We start from the raw sequence: 20,310 nt of genomic DNA, 5'->3' as shown, positions 1-20,310 counted from the left end.
ACAAGTGGCAGCGTTTAGATCTGAGGTACTTGCTTACTCCATTGAATTCTAGCCTGATGGGGAATTTCACTACCTCTTTTTCCCTTTGTTTTTGTTTTTAAACCCTTTTCAGAGTAGTCTCTGCAAAATGTGTCCCACTTCTACACCACCACATCACTGTGTCACAAAGCACGATGCTGATCTTTAAATAGGGACAGTGGCTCCCCCAGGAATAACCAGCAGCACCTGTTCACAACCAGTTGCCCAAAGATTTGCTGGACCAGCATTTCTCTAGCATTCCAGATGCCTGCCCTGCCCAAATCAGATCAGTTACATCTCCCCAGGCAAACACTGCTGCAAACAAAATCCCATAAATAAATCCACCACAAGATTTAAGTATTTACAGCACAATCATGTAAGGAAAACATGATGACATAGGGTAATAGATGAGAACAGCGTGGCTGCACTTCTGTGACACAAGCCAGAATTCCATGAGTCCAAGGGCAGTTGTTGTCTGTCTCCTCTAAGGAGAAGCAAAGTTGGTGTTTGGGATCTTCTCCCTGCAGTCCCCACAGGTCCAACATCCACACAGGCTTTGGGGGTCAGCAGAGATTTCATGTGGACAACATTTCGAGCTAATTGACCCCTCGTTTCTCCTGAAAGAGGTTAGTGCAACCAGTCCAAAGCCCCACAAAGCTCTACAAAACCCCACATGAAAGTAGTCAGTAGCAGCACATTCGTGTCACACAGAGCAGCTGGTTTTCTTACCAGTTGTTTTACAACCTCAGTCCTTTAAACTTTCTCATTGAAATTTATGGTGATAGCAGTGTTTCCTTTCTATCACAGTATAAAAATTGATAATTTGGGGGCAATGACTTGAAATTTCAAATGTCCTGAGTCGGGTTTGTTGTTTTTTTTTTTTTCCCCACAAAAAGGAGGCATTTCTGTGTGAAAAGGAGGTCGATACGAAGAAAACAAACCCAAATATTACTTTTTTTCTTACCTTTTTTTTTTTTCTTGTCCCGAGAAAAGCTGTGGGTGCCCCATCCCTGGAAGTGCTCAAGGGCACCTGGGTTTGAGAAACTTGGTCTAGTGTAAGGTGTCCCTGCCCATGGCAGGGGTGCTGGACCTAGGTCTTTAAGACCCCTTCCAACTCCATCTGTCATCCTATGATTTTTTTTTCCCCTAAAAATCATAGAGGAATTTCACACAGTTACAGATGATTTTCAAGCAGCCTGTTGGAGTTCATCTGTAACAATGTCAACAGTTTCCAGTTTTGTAAATAATTTTACATTCTCTCCTGGAGGATGTGTATTCTTTTAGTGCAACAGCCTGTAGGTGTTGTAATCTCAGTTAAGGATAATCAAGTACTCTGCTGGCTTTCTGAAGGCCTGAGAAGATGAATCTCATCCTAGAGTAATGCAATCATAGAATGGTTAAGTTTGGAAAAGACCTGTGAGATCATTGGGCCAAACCCTTAACCCAGCATCAACGTGTTCATCTCTAAATCAAATCTCCAAGTGCCAAATCCATGTGTTTTCTGAACGCTTCCAGGGATGGTGACTCAAAAAATCTCACAGCTCTGAGGAAACTTGATATCCACTTTTTTGTGGGTGAGAACTTAATTATGGTGTCTATTCTTTCTGTCACTCACTGCCCCTCCCTCAAAATAAAGGCTAAGTATTTACCTTTTAACACAGTTGAAGCTTGGATGGAGGTGATGGTGTACCTTTTTCACCAGGGCAATACATAAATAAATAATGTCTAGTAGCTAAACATTCTTATCACTTATCACTATTTGCTAATAACTTTCTGGAAAGTTATTCTCTTGAAGAGAGTTTCAGTGTTTTTGCACAAAAAACACCGTACTGAATACTCAGCAGCAGTGTTTTACAGTATTTTGCTCTTCTGGACAACAAAAAGTCACAAGAAACAAAACAAAACAAAACAACCTAACAAAATCAAACAAAACAAACCCCAAACCAAATGAAAAAACCTCCAGTGTCCACACTTGGTTCAGTGCAGCAAAGAAATACCCAATAGTTACAGTGTTCAGTTGTAGGAACTTTGAGTTCCTGGGTTCTTCAGTGCAGTTTTGAGGGCAGCTGAAGATGGAGAAAAACTCCTAGTTAAACAAAGGATCTTCTTGTCTAGTTGAAGGAGAAACAGAGTCTTGGGTCTTGGCTTGTCAAACTCTCAGCGAGGCCCTTGGGCACTGGGTTGTCCCACAGCCTGCAAGGACAGCAAACACGTTACTGCAGGACCCCTGGAAGATATGGATCCCAGGAGAGAGTGGGACAGGGCAGGAATGCACACCAGAAGTGAAACCAGAAGGAATGAGAGAAAGAAAACTTTTAAGAACAAATGCAACAACTTCCTGATGGGGATATTACACAACTGGGTCTTCATTTTTGCCTCATTTAAAGCCAGCAAGCTTTTCACTTCCTTTTTTTTTCCCCTGGACTTTCTGAAGAGGTGAAGCTGTCCTAGAAAACCCTCAGCTTACTTGTGTCTGCATCCCCTGCAATACCCTATTCCCTGGCAGCTAACCCAGGGCAGCAGGGGCATGGGTCACATCTGTCCCCAGCCTCGTCACCCTGGCTTCTCCTTGCTGAGCCGAGACCCAGCCATGGAGCTCTGTGATACCTGCTCACCTTATGAGCTGAATTTCTGGGCATTTGGCAAGTTCCTCCGCCAGCTCTGTGGCCCCACAGGCTCCGATGCGGTTTTTCTCCAGGCTGTTTTAAAAACCGAAAGAGAATTTTGAAATCCAAAACAACTCCAGAGTGGAGAACAGCTGAATAGTCCCATGCTGTGATCACCTTAAATAAAATAAATGCTACTCCACGTGTATCAGCCAGGCAAGGCTAAGCAAGAAGTTCAACTGCAGAAGCTTTCCTGTTGTTCCTAATGCATTTCCCCTTTTCAGAAGTCCCCTGATTGAAGGCTCAGTGACACAAAAATGAGCCTCCCCTGGGTTTTTCTCAGGGCTGTACTCACTCTAACACCTTCAGCTTTTCCAGCTTTGGGAGAGCAGTGGCCAGCTCTCGGGCTCCTCCATCTCCAAGGGCATTCCAGGACAGTCTAAGGCAGAGCAGAAACCCCAGCTGTGAGTCTGGATAAACACTAGTGCCCCTACTGTGACATTACCCCTCGTGGATTAGCATTTTTGTAAGAGCTAATCACCCTCTTATCATGACAGGTAAACATTCCCCTGGATTACAAGCTTCATTTTGAGGATTTTCCTCCATTTCATCACATATTTCCATGTATGATAAGACATCAGGGAGTGTCTGTGGACTGTGGTTATCTCAGAGTCCTGCAGGCCCAGGGAATGGGATGTGAAAGATGGAAATGACTGCTGAGCACACAGCTTTCCCCCATGAAATTTGTTAGCAGCGTATTTCATCAGTTAGTAAATTACTGGCACACTTACCACCGAAAAGGACTTGGTGGAAAGCGTTAACAAGTATTCAGCAGGGTCAGAAAGTGCCCTGCAGTTCCAAACTGGAGCAGACATTACAATGAGAGTGACCTGTGTGTGCTGAAGCGTCCCCCCATCCATCCCCACACTCACATTATCTCCTCCACGGAAGGGCACTGTCGGAAGCCGAGGGAGAGCGATTTTGAAGCATCATCAGAGATCCCACAGCATTTCAAGCTGAAGCAGCAGGGAGAGAGCAGACAGAGGGCATGGTGTGCTGGTGTCAGAAGTGTGGGGAGCACAGCACCACGTCCTGCTCTGCCCCAGCTGCCCCCGAGGCCCCGGTACTCACTCGATCTTGCGGAGGTGTTTGAAGCACGGCAGCCCCTGGGACAGGGCACGGACACTCTGCTCCCCAAGGTCATTTTCTGATAAACTGTAAGAGTGATGGAAAAGCTTTGAGTGGTGCAGAAAAAGCAGGTACATTCAGAGAAAAGCCACCCTGAAAACATAATCACGTGAACTAGCGAGTCAATAACCACTACCCAGACTAAGGGAGGACTCTGTGGACAGCAGGGATGAGGCAGATTGGTGCACAGCAATTTTAAATCAATTCACTGCTTGGTACAATGGGAGTGACAGCCCTGCTGTAACCCACAGCCTCAGTCTGCAGCAGGGAATTGCTTGCTGACAGAAACGTGGGGTTGTACCTGTGCCAAAGAAGGACAGACCTGCAGCACATCATGTGTTGCATGTGAAACTGGAAATGAAAAGTTATGCTGGAGTTAATGACTGGTGTGACTTGAGAGGAAATGACAGTAAGGGAGAATGGGAAGAAGACTTTCCAACATCTAAAGGGGCTGCAAGAGAGCTGGAGAGAGACTGGAGACAAGGGCATGGAGAGACAGGACAAGGGGGAATGGCTTCAAGCTGACAGAGGGCAGGATTAAATTGGGTATTAGGAAGTAGAAATTCTTTCCCATGAGTGTGGTGAGGCCCTGGCACAGGTTTCCCAGAGGAGCTGTAGATATCCCATCCCTGGAATTGTCCAAGGCTCAGCTGGACAGGGCTTGGAGCAACCTGATCTAGTGGAAAATGTCCCTGTCTGTGGCAGGGGGATTGGAATGAGGAGATCACCAAAGGCCCCTTCCAACCCAAACCAGCCTGAGATACGTTTGGCACCATCCCAAGTGCACCTGCCATGACCTACCTTATCTCTTCCAGGAGCTCACACACCACCAGGGCTCTGGCCAGCTCCAGCCCTCCTGCCTGCCCAATGTTATTGTTCTGGAAGCTAACAAAGGAAACATAAGCATTGGAGGATTATTTTGGAATAAAGCTGTAACAAAAGCTCATATTTAACTTGCCAAGAACCTAACCAGAGATGATCTCCTACCACTGGGATTCCTTTATAAGTTATCTTTTGATGCCATCTTAGACACAGGCTGGAAGAAATGTCTCTAGGCTAACTGAACCCAGTGAGAACTTCTAGCTCACTGATTTCTCGCTTTGTTACTATAAAACAGTACAAGAAAGTCCTACGTGTTAGAGTCCTGGAAAGACTCCCACAAAAGTTTTAAAAGTACAGTAACACTGAGTTCAGGGAAATAAATGATTCAGAGGTGCCTGCACAAAAGAAGTGAGGGTCCATAAAAGATGCTTGTCTTTATGCTTTATACACATTCCACCACAGACATCAGAAACCAACACAGTCAGAACCAATTTTAAGGCTTATTTTACTGTATACTCTCTTCCTGGTTCATCTCTGTAGCTAATGCTGCAAGAGATTAGGCAAGAAGAGTTTATGTGACTCTTACAGCAGAGTAATTGTGGAGGATTTCTCAATCCTGGGACACTGAAATTACACTCTAAACAACCTGTGCCCATGCTTTTTCCCCCTTCCTTCTTTCAGCAGTCCCCATATTCCCCAGGATATCCAGCCTTCCTGGGGCAGAGGCTGATGCTTACTGCAGGATCCTCAGGCTGGTCATGTGAGGCAGACAGAGGGCAAGTGTCCCTGCTGTCCTGTCTCCAAAGCCATTCCTCGATAGTCTGGAAGAAGCAGAAATGAAATGTTGCTGGCAGTGAACTCCAGAGCCTCATTCCTCATCTGTGTGTCACCCACATGTGCCTGAGGCTGTGCTGAAAGGATCTAATGTGCCTGATTCACAGGACTCTGAGGCTGGGAGGAAGAAACAATGAGGTTTGGAAATCCCGCAGCAGAAGTTAACCCGGGAAGTAAAACTGAGCTGCACTTCCCAGAAGCACATTTGTCTCCCCCTTCCTGAGTTACCTGAGCTGGAATTGAACTGAAATTGCACTTTTCCATAATCTGAAGCTTACAAGGACAGTTCCATTAGTTTAACTGTAACTTTTCCTTCTTTGTTATTGTTTAATTTTATTTATTTAATATGGCAGGGCGCATACGTTCTTTAAACTGGTCTGGAATAGAACATCACTAGGTCTGACTGTGTAAAGCCTTAATCTGTCCACTTCCCTCCATTTTTGCAGCCACATTGATTAATGGTGCTTTCTTGGGCAGCACAGGCACTGAACAGCTCCTGTGCTCGAGACACTGCCTATAAACATGCAGATTCAGCTCTTGAATCCATTAGTCCACTAATGCAAACTGCAGAGTTCTTGGAAACCTCCAAGACAATCCAGCAACCAATCCCAAACCTTCCACACCCAGCACCACACATTTCTGTGGTGTGTAGCAGAGTCTTTACCCTGCTCTCACAAGAATCAGTGGCAAAACTGATCTTGGCTTTATTGCAGCCGTATTTCTATGCCTTGGTTTCTGCCCAGCTCCCCAAAAGGACATTTGAAATGACACACTCACAGTAACTCCTTGATGTGCTTGCAATGGGCAAGAGCTTCCATCAGCTTTTCCCCTCCAGCAGGACTAGGGCAGTTCCCCGAAAGGCTAAAATAAATAAACATGAGACTCCCAGTGACTAAATGAGAACCAGAACGTACCAGATGAAGATATTTCAGTTTGCCTGCTGTGATGGGAGACTTGGGTGTCTGGGAAATGGTGTGGGGATTTTTAGGTTCTTTTGCCAAGTGCTGAGTAACTCCTGGCTCTGCAGGTACTGTGGGGAAGGAGCAGTTTTCCCTCTCACAGATAAAACTGGGCACTTCTTTTTCTTGCTTCAAATCATTCCCAGGCTTTTCATTTCAAAAAGTTACAAGGCTTACCACAAGAGCTGAGCCTAGCAAAGAGCCTGGGTGCTCTAATTTCTGTTCCCTGGGACAGGGAGCAGTTTGAATCCACGTCTCAGAGAGCCTTGCACAGGGATTCCCACACAGGCTTCCCCACCAACCATGGCCAGGACTGAAATAGCTGAACCAAAACAAAGGGACTCACTCGATTTTCTTCAGCTTTTCCATTTCCAGCAGGACTGCAGCAAGATTTATCAGGCCTGGATCTCCTATCTGGTTGTGGCTTAAACTTTAAAGAAGAGATGGAAGTAAAGGAAAATGGCAGGCAAAGCACAAGATCTTACTCAATGTGTCCCATTTGCTGGATGACACCTCGGGCCTTGCCAGCAGAATCAAAGAGCTGTTTATCTCAACTATCTCACAAAAAATTAATAGGTGTTAATGAGGAGTTTAAAAAATGCAAAGAACAATTAAAATCACTGCATCCTGTTGACAGGTGAGAAATTACTTCAGCCAGAACACCAAGACAGGATGAAGACAGGTTGTTATTATTTTCCAAATTGCTACAGCAGAGAATGGACAGCATCTGGCAAGAAAGAGAGGGAGAAAGCAGAGCAAGCCTAGGGTTGGCTCCAGAGACAGATCTTTAAATTTACCCAGGTAAGTGCTGGGTCTGAGGCTCTCCCAGGACAGAAGGGCATCTCTAGTCCTATTCTGGATCCCAGGGAAGATTTAAATTCTGTTTAATCCATTTCCTACATGACTGCAGCAGCGTGGGGTAAGACCCAAGACTCCTGAACATCAAGTTCTGCTTTCCTCTAGCCCAAGGTACCTCCTGCATGAGCATTTTGCAAGCTCCCTGCTTTCGCTACAATGCTCTGCGTAAGCACATCTGGCTCCCTCCAAATGCTGGCACTGGTGGTCACCTCTCTGCAAGGAAGGAGAAACTTACTTGATTTCCTCCAGGTCGTGCATTTTCCTCAAGGCTTCTGCCAGCCTGGAGCAGCCATCGTCACCGATGCTGTTGTGGTTCAAGCTGCAAACAGCACCCCCAGGAAAATGGACATCGAGCTCCTGCTACTCAGCGTCCCAGGCTGGGCCAGGGGAGGGCTGCAGGCACATACTCACATAAGCCTTTTCAGGGATGGCATCTCACAGAGCCTCAGCACGAGCGCAGGGATGGCAGCGCTGCTGAGCTTCATGTAGCCCAGGCTGGAAGGTGAAATAACAAAGGTACAATGAACTACCCAGGGACAGCTGTGCGAGCGCTCGGCACAGAGGGGAGCGGAACAAGGGTGGGAGAGATCAGGGATGTATTCAGCCCCTGGGAATAATTTCAGTTTTGTTTTCTGATGCAATTCTAATGGACCTGTCTGGATTCTGATAAAACACCAACAGAAGACCAAACCTCCGGAGCAAGAGCCCAGCCCCTCATGGAGCAAGGTGCCACTGTGACCACAGTGCAAAAAAACCACTACCAAAACGTTTGATTCTCCACTGGAATTCCCTGCCACAGACTGTTGATCTCTGTCTCTCTCACTCACTGTTCAAATAAAAAAAGAATTGTTGCTTCTTCCCTATTGGAATCCATCAGGAAAAAAAAATCTGTCCACAGTACATGCAGAAGAGAGGCTGAAGTTTAACTAAAGCTTCTAGAAAGACCTGGCAGCCTCTGGACAGCCTGGTAACAACACTCACTTGAGTTCTTCAATGGCCTGGCAATTCTGCAAGCCTGAGATCAAATGATCGATTCCAGCTGGCGAAGCACTGCTAGAGGTCAGCCTGCAAACAGCAAGGATCAAATGAGAAAGTGAGGTCTCAGCACAGTGAGGAGGAGGACTTTACTCCACTGACAGGGAAAATGCCCCATCCCAAATCCCAGACAGCACAGACATCAGGGACCAGTAAGTTTGGGGATATTTCCACACCCCTTGTGTGCAGGACTAAGAGGACTGGCCCGTAGCACAGGATTGAGCAAATAATAAATATGTGGGGAAGGTCACAGCTGGAGACATACCCAAACACCTTCAGCTCTGGAAGGCGCAGCAAAATCCTGACTAGCATTTCTGCTTCCTCCTCGTGGAGTTCCACATGAGACCACCTGCAACAAGGGAAGGACAGGGCTGGCTTTTGTCCAGAGTGGAAAAGGTCTGTGCCAAGCCCACAGCTAAGACACAGCAGTGCTGGGACATGCAGGAGTGACACAGCCCTGATACTTGGCAAGGTCCCACGGGAGCTCCCAGCCATGGTGAGTGAGTATAGCCCAGCTGGGCACTGGGAGATTGAGATGATTTCAAAGGATACCCCAGGAAGCCACCAGGGCCTTTCCTATTTTCCATGCAAACACTCCAAGCAGGGGACCCAAAGGGCAGGGGCTGGCACCTTGCACTGCCTCTCTCGTGCCCTGCTGTGTGCTCAGAGTGCTGCACTCACCAGGAACAAGCTGCTCCCCTCCCTAAAAATCCTTCACAACGCCTGGCAACTCACCTCAGCTCCTGAAGCTGAGCACATTTTTCACAAAGCCTTTGGCAGGAGGAGTGCTTGAGCTCTGGCTTGTACAGACTCAGTCTGCAGGACACAAACACACAGCACAACCGGCAGTGAGGATCAGCAGAGCCCAGGGCAGCACCTGGAGCCCCCCAGGGACAGGATTAGGGACACATCAGGGCTTTCAAGAGCCCACCTGGGGCTTTCCTGCCATGTCCCATTTAGGTCACAGTCCACACAGACAACCACAGCCCATCCCCACTGCCCAGGACAAGAGCTGCCTCTTCCTTCAGCTGCACAAAAGGAAAAGGACACTGCTGCTGCTCTCTCTGCATGCTCATGCAGAAGCCAGCGTGTCTTAACAGTCTTCAAAGTGCTCCTGTTTCCCATCCCAGAAAGGTAGATTGATTTTTTTTTTTTCCTTGTTTAGGTCCAGTTTGGGCCTGAAGGAGTGCAGCCCAAAGGACACAGCATAACTTTCCTCCACATGTGTGGCACAGAGACACTCTGAGACTGAACCCATGGAGCCTTAGACACTTTGAAGATATTTTTTTATCCCACAGTGAAATTCAGAGCAAGCAGAAAAGAATGATAAATAAGTCACTTTCTCACCTGCTAATGACTGATTCTGTCTCCAGGCAGTGTGGGAATCTTGTGACTAATTGGAAGAGGGTTTTATCTTTACATATCCTGAAAAGGTAGAGATTGGAGAACAGCATAAACCTGGGGACCCCTGAGGGACGAAAATACTATTTCCCACTGGAAAAATCAGGAGGACTGAATGGGACAGGGTGATGCTGGCACATGAAGGCTAACCACCCATCTCTGAAGAGGTTTGTAATGGTTAAATTAGCTCCAAAACCAGCCTAAACTTGGCACCCTTTCTCCCAAGGGCAGCCAGGAACATGGTGTCCTTCCCCTTAAACCGTCTGAGTTGTGTGACCACAAACCTTCTAAGCACTTCTACCCACCAGCCATTTGGGTTCCAATTGGTTCAAGTGGGCAAATAGATCACAAATGCACTGGAGACAGTGAATAAACAACAGAAGAGCCAGAGCTGGCTTCAATCTCATTTCCTTAAGAGTATCAGGCTAAAAAAAAAAAAAAAAAAAAAGATATCTGAAAGACCCCAGAACCTGAGGCGCCACTTACGTGATCTCAGTCACGTTTCCAGAGGCCTGGACAGCCAGCTCCAGGAGGTTCATGACCCTCTCTGTGCACACCCATGGCTCTTCTATGCTGCAAAGCAGAACACAGGCAGCTCTGCTTTATTTAGATGTATGGATCCATCTCTGCCTCTGTCAGCTCAGTGCTCCACTCTCTAAATGCCTGGGAAAGCTGCTTGGCTTTGCAGTGTCATTGTAGGACATGGAAGAAAGATGAGAGACTCCAAACATTTCAGAGTATAGAAAAGGCTTTATTGTCTAATTCTTACCACCTTTTATAAGGTGTTCTGATACAGACTTAACATGATTGGTGAATAGGAACAACACCTCTCTAATCCCACTGGTGAAACTAGAGAAACAGCCAAACACCACCTGGAGAAATACTGTTTTGGGAAAGGAGAGTTGTTTGCCAAGACTGCTTCGAGAAGAGGCTTTCTCGAGAACTTTTCCCTCAGGAAACAGCACTGCTAGCAGGCTAAAATCCCTTCAGACTTAGAAATGTCAGGCCCACATAGCAGAATAATGTCTGCATGGGAAATGGGGCAACCTGGGAAGAGGCAGAAGTGGCCCAGCTTCCCTGCAGAGGAGGGGAGAATTCCCTACCCCGGCAAAGTGCAGGATGCTCTGGCAGTGGGAATGTCAGAATTATCACCACCAGAATTATCACCACCAGAATTATCACCACCAGAATTATCACCACCCTTCTTTGTGAGGCTGGCAGTGGTCTGTAGGGCCAGCACAGTTTATGGCCAGAGCTCTAAACAAGGCTCAGTGGGAGCCAAATACCAATAAAGCCAAGTACCAATAGCAGAATCAGCCATGGGAATTCCTCAGGGCAGTGCTACCTGCCTTTGCAAGAAGGACAGTTCACTTTTGGTTTTGATGAAAGGAGATCTTAGAAGATCAGACCAGTCCCAAATCAGTATCTAAAAAAGCACAGTGACACAGTACCTGATTTTCAGCAGCCCCAGATCTTTCCTCAGGGAATGCAAAAGTCTTTCTGCAGCTTGGACTGTCATGTTGTTATTTGAGGACCTAGAACCAAAGCTCACTGTAACGAAGAGCTCACAGATGAACCCCCCAAATGGGTCCAAGAGCCATTAACTCACGTGTACTCTGTCAGACCAGTGCACCTTTCCAGGAGCAAGAACAACTTTTCCAGGTGCTCTGGCTGGAAGTTGCACTCTGCCAGTCTGAAAGGATGAGAAAGAGAACAGCCTTAGCTCATCACAAACAGTTCAGGCTTTCTGAGCCAGAAATATCAGGCAGCTCAGCCTAACCCCACAGAGAAAGAAGGATGGCAGAAAAACCTCAAACCCCTTTAAGAGTTTCCAAAACACTTCAAAAGCATCTGTTGAGATATTCTGGTAGAACATACCTGTATGCTATAATGGCCCTGCTTTTTGTAGGACCCTGTCCTGTGACAGGGGCTGTAGGAACACCTACACGTGCCCAGGTGAGGAGCAGACAGTGGGGAAGCAAAGAGAAAAAGGGATGTGGGATTCTCTGTGATGTGAGAAAGCTCTTCTCAAAAGGTGAGTCAAAGGAAATGTATCAGTTATCAGTGGAATATATCACCATGCCACGAGCCAGAGGTAAAAAGAGGTTTTGTCTCCCTTGTCCCTTGAAAAAGGACACCACCTTTGCCAAAGAAATCACCACAAAAAAATCGGTAACGTTACCTCAAAATCTTTCTTGGGTCATCTTCTCTTGTCAGCTTGATGATTAAAGTTGCTTTGGAGCACAAACTGCACAGAGAAGATATGAGTGTAAGATTTAGATGGATAATTAGTACTTTTCCCAGTGGTCAGAATTTAATGATATCAAACTCCAGAAAATAATCCAGCACAGCAGTGACACAGAGGGATGTGACCCAGCTCACCCCTCCCCAAATGCTTCCGTAAGGTCTCACTAATGCTAAATTTGCATAAATGCTGCACTGGTGTTTGGAGAAGCAATCCTGACCTGTCCTGCTTCTATCTGCCTCCTGTGCACTCTGCTGAGAGGTTCCACAGGAGACTTTAAAGCCAAAGATTCAGCACCCACATCCATCTGCAGGGATGAATGGAAGTGCCCTGGTTAAAACTGGCTCAGGACAGACCAACTACTCTCATGAACATAAACACTGATGAAATCCCACAGATGAGCAGCACAGCCCGGTCTCATGACTGGAATCTGTGAGAAAAGCACTTTGTGCCCGAGCAGCAGGCCCAGAGCCCGTGGGATATTTCTGCCTGAGAGGAAAGGAGATAAAGATGCAAATCCAAGTACAAGAACATGGGAAATTGCTTTCTATCACCTCTGAAATCTCAAGAGAACCTTAGAGAACAAATGCTGGTTCTTGCCCTGAAGAGGTTCATTAACAGATACACAAATGACAGTAATCGGTACAGCTGAATATCTGTGTCTGTACACGAAAATAACCTGGCCCTGTGGAATGGTAGTTCTGCTTGGCAGTGATGTTTGGCCATTGGAAATGCACACAGACCAAAGCTGGACTTAAAGGTAGTTGAAAACGTGGTCCTCATCATTATTACCTGCAGATCACAAACTTTCAGTAATTAAGAGGAAAACAAGCAGGGAAGGCTCAGAAATTAATGAAGAGAAGCACTCACCTGACTTGAACTTCAGCGGTGTTTCCAGAGGTGACAAAGGCATTTATGAGATGCAGGACTCCATCCTGAGAAATCCCATTATGGCTGAGGCTGCCCAGGAGAGAAGGAAGGATTTTCACGTGTCAGAAGTCAGGGTTGTCCCCAGGCTCCTCAGGCACAGAAGCAAAATTCGAGTTGTCCCCAAGGACAGAGCAGTTTGTGGGGTGCTGGGCCCCTTCAGCCTTGCTCAGTCACTGACCCCCCCAGGACAGCGCTGATGATGGGGGGACACAACAAATGCAATTTTCCTCTTGCACTACAGAGGCAGCAGCTGCTGGAACATTTACTGCCCCACCAGAGAGGGAGGGGAAGAGGCTGGTGTAGGGCACAGCTCAGCTCACAGAGCTCAGCTCTCAGCACCTGTGGGCCCTGAGTTACACTCAGAAGAGTGATGAACTGAAAACTCTGGGCACTGGGTCACCTTCTGTCCCACCACCCCACTCTGGTCATTGCTATTTCCTGCTGACGCTAATAAAAGGACTTTTGCTTATTTTCAGCAGGGTTTGGGTCAGACCCTGGCTGAACCACAGCCTGGTGGTCTTGAGCTGTGCTCATGGTTCAGTCAGAGCTTTCCTCCTGAGGCAGGAGAGGGCAAGAAGCACAAGCCCAGGTTTGTGAAGGATCCCACAGCACCCTTCTGCTGGGGCACCTCGGATTCACTGGATGTTCTCTTACTTGAGGGAGCAGGTACCGGGCACTCGATGCAAGTGGTCCAAGAGGCACCTCAGGCCTTCATCTCCCAGCTGATTCCTGGAGAGACTGAAAGGCAGAAGAACAACGTGGCCAACCAAAACTCAGCCTTTGGAACAGGTTGCCCAGAGAGGTGGGAATATTCCCCATCCCTGGGAATATTCAAGGCCTGGTTGGGTTCTGAGGGGTTCTGAGGAACCTGATCTAGTTGAAGATGTCCCTGCTCAGGAGGGAGTTAGACTAAATGGCCTTTAAAGATACTTCAAAAAAAATTTTTTTTTCTATAATTCTATATTTCTTTTAAACAGCAATGCTCCTCTGAGAAACTTTGAAGAAAAACCTCAAATTTCCTGGACTTACATCCTAGCTTAGCCAGTAAAGGTCTGTTTAAAACAAATCACTGCCTTAGGAAATTACCTCAGGCATAAGCTCCAGAGCAGGCTCAAGTGAAGAGCTCAGGTGAAGCAACAAACACCTCCAAAGAGTCATGGAGTGAAAATCCCAAGTAATTTGTCCCATCAGCCCAAAGAGACCTGTATTATTTCCAGCTGACTGTGCTTCTCAGCAGCCTGAATGAGCACACATACCCTTGCAGACAGGCTGGGAAACTCCAGGCAGCGCTGAACCGCACAAAACACAGCTCTCCCTCAGTGACCCTGCTCAAGATCGTGATGACACCCCAAGCCCCACTTACTCTACTTCTGCCAGCCGCCCGTGCTGCTCCAGGATGCTGCAGAGCTCCTCCACCTGCCCTTCCCCGATGGCACAGCCTGTCAGCCTGTGTGGGACAGCAAGGGGGTTAAAGCATGGCCAGCAGCTGCACATTTACACCAGTCCCTGTGCAGCACCCACGTGTTTTGCCCTCTCCTCGCTGCTGGAACAGAGGCACGTTACAGCCTCCTGCCCAGGGGCCCTCCGGAGCCACGGCTCCCAGAGAGGCTGCAGACACATCCCACACCACGCAGACGTTCACCTGGAGGTTGTCACCCAGAATTCCAGGCACACATTTGGAAAATGCAGTGATGAGGGCTCAGTTCAGGTGCTCACGCAGCAGAATTTGGAGCAGATCCAGATGATCGTCATCAGCCCAGGAAGAAAGGGAAAAAGAAAAGCACGGGCCTCCGCCACGCCAGTGCATCCAAATGGTTCTGAGCTGCACTTGAGCAGATGAACTGAGCCCTGAAGCTTAGCTACTGGCCCAAGCTCCTTGGCCACCAGTCCGTGGGTTCTCAGTACAAGAGGAAGCCTGTGTGCCTGCACTAGAGCTTCAAAGCCCCCCACAAGTGAATGCCTGCAGCTGTCCTACACCAGTACCTGCAGGACGTCCTTTGGCCTCGTGTGCTTGCTCCTAAATGCAAGAAGGCATTTTCACATGACCTGGAGCAGAAACAAAGGACAGTCCTTCAGCACTGGTCTCCAAAGGTGACAGGCTTTGTCGCCCCTTCAAGGCTGAGCTGCTGGGCTCCAAAGGCCTGAGTGTCTTACCGGACTTCCACCACTCGGATCCGCTCACAGAGGTTGATGGAGTTGAGGAGTGAAACGGCACAACGTGGGGACAAGGAGTTTTTCCTAATACTGTAAAGGAGGGGAAAGAAAAACCACTGAAATCAGCTCCTAAGAAGAGGGGCTCCCATACACACAGCCCAATTTCCCCACTGTTCATTTTGGGACACAAAGGATTGGATACATCCCACTTGGCTCAGGACGAGGGAGCAAGGAGTTAAAGATTTGAGCATTGGCACCCAGCGTTCCTTTACCTAAAGGAGAGTCTCCTTTAGTCCCCTTTGACTAAAAAGAGAGTACAGACCAAGGGCTTACACTGAGCAACTCCTCTTTGGGGCTACTGGACTTGAGATACCCCAGACTGGAAACAACCTCCTACCTGGGCAAATTCAGTCTCACGAGACCCTGCAGCTCCTCCATGCTACAACATCTTGTAAAAGAGGACCAAGCTCCTTCTGGGCTTTTTGTCCACACAGGGGAGTGCCCTAGCCCCTGACGGCGTTTCTCTGGCCTGAATTCCAGCCTAAAGAGCTGATAATGCTGCCATAAACCCCTTGTGGTGTCAGGTGTGGCAGGATGTCAGCTCCACGCAGGGGCAGAGCTGCGGGACCACACAAACAGGTGTGAGTTGTCATTGTGTCAGCCCACATTTCCTACACTTGTGGATGCTGGAAGTCACCTTCCAGGGGACGTGCTAAGTGAGGATTATACGGGATGCTTTGCCTAGGACAGACAGCTTTCCTCCTGTCCTTTTTTGCCCTCTGCTGGATATCATTAAAGTGCTGCTTTGCTTCTGGAAACAAGAAAGGAATGGGTGCGAAAGCATTTCTGCATTCTCTTTGCCTTGCTTGTCAGTCCACAATTACTGATTAATGCTGCTATGATCTGCTGTGGTATTAACCCTTTCCAAACCAATGTTTCGTGGCAGCAGTCAAAGCAGGGACCCCAAACATTACCTCAGTATTGTCAGATGACAGAGGGATGGCAGAAAGCTCAGTAACCTCTCAATGCTCTGGTCACTCAATGAATTTCCAGACAGACTGTAAAACATCGAAGGGAACAAAACCCAGGAGAAACTGTTTCAATCCCTAATTACTCCTGCAGCATTTACATGGACGTGCACACACACACAGGGCGTTATGGGCAAGTTCTGTGAAAGGACATCTCCAGAAATGCTGTGAAAGCTGGGCAAGATTTAGTCCTTGCAGCCTCATCTCTGTGTTTCTTTACATCCTACAGCCAATTAACATTCCAGTTCCCAGAGTCTTACTTTTCTATTACAGTGCATTTACAAAATGATGCTACTCATGTCTTTCATGCAGGCAGTAAGGGTATTGTGCTATTTTTATTTGCTATTACTCAGTTTTTGTTCTGACCAGTATTCTTCTCACTTTCTGGGTGCCGAGCTCCTGCCTGGAGTGAGCAGCCCTTCAGGAGCAGAGCTCACGGCTTAGGGGGCCAGGAGCTCTTGCTCTGGCTGTGCCACAAGCCAAGGTCTCAAGGAATAGATGATAACAATTGTTCCTAGACACGGGACTGAGGAGGATCATGAGAGCACACCCGTGTTCTGGGGCCTTCCCACAGGGATGTGGCAGGCTGGGGAGAGGCCGAGTTCTCTTTGAAACAGGACAGCAGAAAGTCTGGGATTAGCTGTGTGTCTGGGTGAAGTTCTGTGGGGAATCCTGGGAGGATGTGGTGAGAGGAGAGCTGATGTACACCAGCTGCCACCCTGAACATCGGATCTGTGTCTGGGGTTGGGGAGACAGACAGACGGGCAGACAGGCTGACTTACTCGAGCTCTGTCAGCTGGGGACATCGAGCCAGCATCTGGCACAGCCTGGTCACATCCTCTGCACCCACTCTGCAGTCCCTGAGACTGAAGCACACAAAGCACTCAGGAGTTGAACACGACCACAGGGTGCCAGCACTCCCTGCATCTCCCAGAGCCTCACTTCCCAGACCCATGGTGACCCCCTTCTCACTCCCCACACCCATGGTGACCCCCTCACTTCCCAGACCCATGGTGACCCCCTCCTCACTCCCCAGACCCATGGTGACCCCCTCCTCACTCCCCAGACCCATGGTGACCCCCTCACTCCCCAGACCCATGGTGACCCCCTCACTTCCCTGCACATATTCTGCTACCCTCAGTCTAGGAGTAAGAAATCAAAACCTGTGACAAGCAGATGACTTCACCACCCCTGAGCTGATTCCAGAGAGCCAGTGCACCAAAATATCATTTCTTTGGCTGTTGCCTCCCTAGAGCCACATCACTGGTGATTCAGTGGTCTCACAGCGTCTTTCCCTGCTCAGCACTGCCTTGGCTCTCGCAGAGGAAGGCTGGAAATGGTGCCTCCTGTGTCCTTCTCCAAGAAGGAAATCACAGAGGCCTTTTTGGGTGACAGGCTGGCAGGTCTCCATGGGATGGATGTAGCAGCCAGCCAGATCTGTCTCTCATTATTTACGGGCAGAAGTTCCTCTGCTGGAAAGCGAGACCATCCCCTCGAGCCAAGCACAAGGTGCACTGTTTATGTTCCTCTCTGAGGAGGCACAGCTGGAGGGATGGGTCTGTCCTGCACTCCACACAGACCCCACAGTCCTGGCGACAAAGGGAACGTGGGGCTGCCCTACCTGAAGCACCGTGCTTTTGCTTCCTGCTTGGGATGTGCCAGGGAACCTCTCCTCCATCTGCTGGTACTCCTGGGGAAAGAACAGCTTGGCCCATGAGTTGTGCTGCTGTTCCTGCCCCGCTGTAGCCAGCTCCTCATGAAGGGGGTGAGGTGGTGGCAGTGGCCTCATGTTCCAGTCTGCCTTCCCTCACCACCTGCAGAATGAGGCTCACCCCACCCCCAGGAGAATAAAGAGCCTCATCAGCCCTCTTCCAGCCTCCAGAGAGTTCTGCACCCACTCAGCACTTGGGCATCTGCTGTGTCCTGCCCAGCAGGGAGCGGCTGCAGCCTGTCTCAGCAGCTGGGTGCTGCTGGCTGCTCCATCCCTCAGGCTGCTGCCGATCCATCAGCCGTGGAACAGCTCACTGTGCTTCCCCCACCCTGGCTGGAGCTTGGCTCTTTAACTGACACGCCGCAGGGACACCCACACGTCGCCTTCTGTTTAGAATTCCACAAGAAGTTTAAAAGGCTTGTCTTGAGTGGGCATGATTTTACCTGACTCGTTCCCAAAAGGTCAGATGAACCACCTGTGTGTGTCCCAAGCTGTAACCAGAAAAGTACATCATCAGCAAGGAGTCTGACAACACGAGCTCCTGTGTCACTCCTCAAAACCCACTTGAGGTTTTAAACAGCAAAGCAATACAGAAACGCTCCTGGTCATACCTGAGGCTCACTGTTTTAATGTGTTGCAGTGCAGTTAATGACTGAGCTAAGAAAAACACCGAGTTCAGGGAGATCTGGTTGTCGTGAAACCTACAGGAAGGAAAGATGAAATCAGCTGCTGCAAGCAAAACTGGTAAAAATTAACACCACGCCACAGAGCAGTGATCCTCGTGCAGCACTCCCAGGCTGCTTCTTTGCTACCTTCTGCCTGTGTTTTCAACTACACTTCTGCAAACACACCTCCCTCCCATATCTTTTAAATTCATCCCTCACTTTTAGTGCTCGCAGAGTCACAGAATAAACGAGGCTGGAATGGACCTCTAAGCTGATCTAGTCCAACTCTCTGCTCAGAGGAGGGTTAGCATGGAGGAGGCTGCTCAGGACATTGTACAGCTGGGTTTTTAACACCTCCAAAGACAGAGAGTTCACAGCCTCTCAGGGATGTCACTAAGACACACAAAGCAATCACACGCAGACAAGAGATTTTCACAGAGGTTCTTCTGATCCAGCTCCCAGCTGAAAGAGCGGAGAGAAGAGAGAGCCCCTTTGTTTATTTTTTTTTACTTTTTATACATTTCTGGGTCTAGCAGAAGATTGGCTTTTTGGGGTTTCCACCCCTCAGCCTCAGTGGCCAGACCAATTGTCAGTTACAATTGTTTTCAGGTTAGAAATATGCAAACAAAGGACAGAGAATGAAAAACAACTATTTGTTTACGTTACATCTGTGGGAAAGGTAGAAAACTGCTCTTAATATTGGACAATAACTAAAAAGATCTGACTCTATTTAAGAAAATCAAAAGGCTCAGAAAAACTAGAGTAACACAGGGCAACCTGTTCTAGTGAGATTGTCTGTAACTGGAACAGTCTTGGCTTGAGAACAGTTCAGTTAGTCAAACAGGAACAATAAATATTCCTTTCAGTAGTGCAGGATGGTGCCCCAGTCCTCAAGGCACAGCTCTGCACAGAGCACTTGCACTGGGGGTGCCAGGTGAAATACCCAGACAGACACAAGCCACCACTGCAGGTGAACTCAGGCTCCACCACTGAAGGTGGATCCCCCCAGCGCTTCCCTCCCTTCAAAGCTGTTCCCCTCGGGAGAAGGAGGACTGCTCCCCCTCCCAACGAGGAACTTGAAGAGGGAGAATTCAGTGAGTTGCTACAGACCTCAGGCTGTTTCAGAGAGCAGGTGCCACACCTGACATGAGCCCATCTGCCCCCTTCATGGAGGAGTGAGCACAGAGGCTCTGGGGCACTGAACTCAGTCAAGCTCCAAGTGGAGTCAATCTGTTCTGGGCTGGAGGTGGGGACAGACCAGACAGAGCAGTGCATCTGCCCAACACAGAGTATTAGTGCCCTTGGTTGTGAGGAGCCCTTCCCAAATGTGCGCTGTGCTTCCACAAACAACTCTTCACAAAACCCAGTCCACGCAAAGGGGAAAAGCAGGAGCCACTCACTTGAGAGAACGTAACATTTTCAGTTTTGGGAGGCACTGAAACAGCTGCAGAAGTCCCTCATCTCCCAGATGATTACGTGATAGGCTAGGATTTAAAGAAAGGAATTTCATTTTCACAGTAAAACAAGGCAACAGCTCTGTTGTGTGTACGTGCAGCCACACCTTCCAGCAGGCTATGCCTCTAGCACACTCTCTAAACACCGCAGAACAAACAAGTTCCATTTTGCCAGCATCCCCAAAAAACTGCAGCTAAACACCATGGGACTCACTCCAGCTCAGAGACGTGGCCACATCCCTTCAGCGCTGCCCACAGATTCCTCAGGTCACTGGCTTGAAAGTTACAGTCTGTCAGTCTGTGGGGGGAAAGGAAATCAATCATCCAGGCCTGCAGGATTTCAAACAAGGTTGGGAACTCGATTCCTCTGAAAACTAGACAATCAGTGAAGAAATAACAATG

The 20,310-nt window shown here is 48.4% G+C and overlaps 1 protein-coding gene across 1 annotated transcript in view; it reads right to left on the bottom strand.

The window, feature by feature from the left end:
- NLRC5 (NLR family CARD domain containing 5) overlaps nucleotides 1–20,310 on the bottom strand; it is a 33,371-nt gene continuing 13,061 nt past the window's right edge. The window contains exons 17-47 of the mRNA XM_040075729.1: nucleotides 20,123–20,206; nucleotides 19,855–19,938; nucleotides 18,401–18,490; nucleotides 18,233–18,280; nucleotides 17,700–17,768; nucleotides 16,861–16,944; nucleotides 16,025–16,108; nucleotides 15,051–15,140; nucleotides 14,880–14,942; nucleotides 14,260–14,343; nucleotides 13,551–13,634; nucleotides 12,837–12,926; nucleotides 11,904–11,969; nucleotides 11,331–11,414; nucleotides 11,173–11,256; nucleotides 10,208–10,294; nucleotides 9,668–9,745; nucleotides 9,056–9,136; nucleotides 8,586–8,669; nucleotides 8,267–8,350; nucleotides 7,697–7,780; nucleotides 7,521–7,604; nucleotides 6,774–6,857; nucleotides 6,246–6,329; nucleotides 5,372–5,455; nucleotides 4,614–4,697; nucleotides 3,756–3,839; nucleotides 3,557–3,640; nucleotides 2,980–3,063; nucleotides 2,634–2,717; nucleotides 1–2,211 (exon numbers count right to left, since the gene is read on the bottom strand). Of these exons, the coding sequence (XP_039931663.1) occupies nucleotides 2,130–2,211; nucleotides 2,634–2,717; nucleotides 2,980–3,063; nucleotides 3,557–3,640; nucleotides 3,756–3,839; nucleotides 4,614–4,697; nucleotides 5,372–5,455; nucleotides 6,246–6,329; nucleotides 6,774–6,857; nucleotides 7,521–7,604; nucleotides 7,697–7,780; nucleotides 8,267–8,350; nucleotides 8,586–8,669; nucleotides 9,056–9,136; nucleotides 9,668–9,745; nucleotides 10,208–10,294; nucleotides 11,173–11,256; nucleotides 11,331–11,414; nucleotides 11,904–11,969; nucleotides 12,837–12,926; nucleotides 13,551–13,634; nucleotides 14,260–14,343; nucleotides 14,880–14,942; nucleotides 15,051–15,140; nucleotides 16,025–16,108; nucleotides 16,861–16,944; nucleotides 17,700–17,768; nucleotides 18,233–18,280; nucleotides 18,401–18,490; nucleotides 19,855–19,938; nucleotides 20,123–20,206 (2,524 nt within the window). The 3' untranslated portion in view covers nucleotides 1–2,129. The remainder of the gene's footprint in view (nucleotides 2,212–2,633; nucleotides 2,718–2,979; nucleotides 3,064–3,556; nucleotides 3,641–3,755; nucleotides 3,840–4,613; nucleotides 4,698–5,371; nucleotides 5,456–6,245; nucleotides 6,330–6,773; nucleotides 6,858–7,520; nucleotides 7,605–7,696; nucleotides 7,781–8,266; nucleotides 8,351–8,585; nucleotides 8,670–9,055; nucleotides 9,137–9,667; nucleotides 9,746–10,207; nucleotides 10,295–11,172; nucleotides 11,257–11,330; nucleotides 11,415–11,903; nucleotides 11,970–12,836; nucleotides 12,927–13,550; nucleotides 13,635–14,259; nucleotides 14,344–14,879; nucleotides 14,943–15,050; nucleotides 15,141–16,024; nucleotides 16,109–16,860; nucleotides 16,945–17,699; nucleotides 17,769–18,232; nucleotides 18,281–18,400; nucleotides 18,491–19,854; nucleotides 19,939–20,122; nucleotides 20,207–20,310) is intronic.

The sequence above is a fragment of the Hirundo rustica genome, chromosome 11 (genome assembly GCF_015227805.2).
Source record: "Hirundo rustica isolate bHirRus1 chromosome 11, bHirRus1.pri.v3, whole genome shotgun sequence".
In the NCBI taxonomy this organism is placed as follows: Eukaryota; Metazoa; Chordata; class Aves; order Passeriformes; family Hirundinidae; genus Hirundo; species Hirundo rustica.
This window is presented reverse-complemented; position numbering and strand designations above follow the sequence as displayed.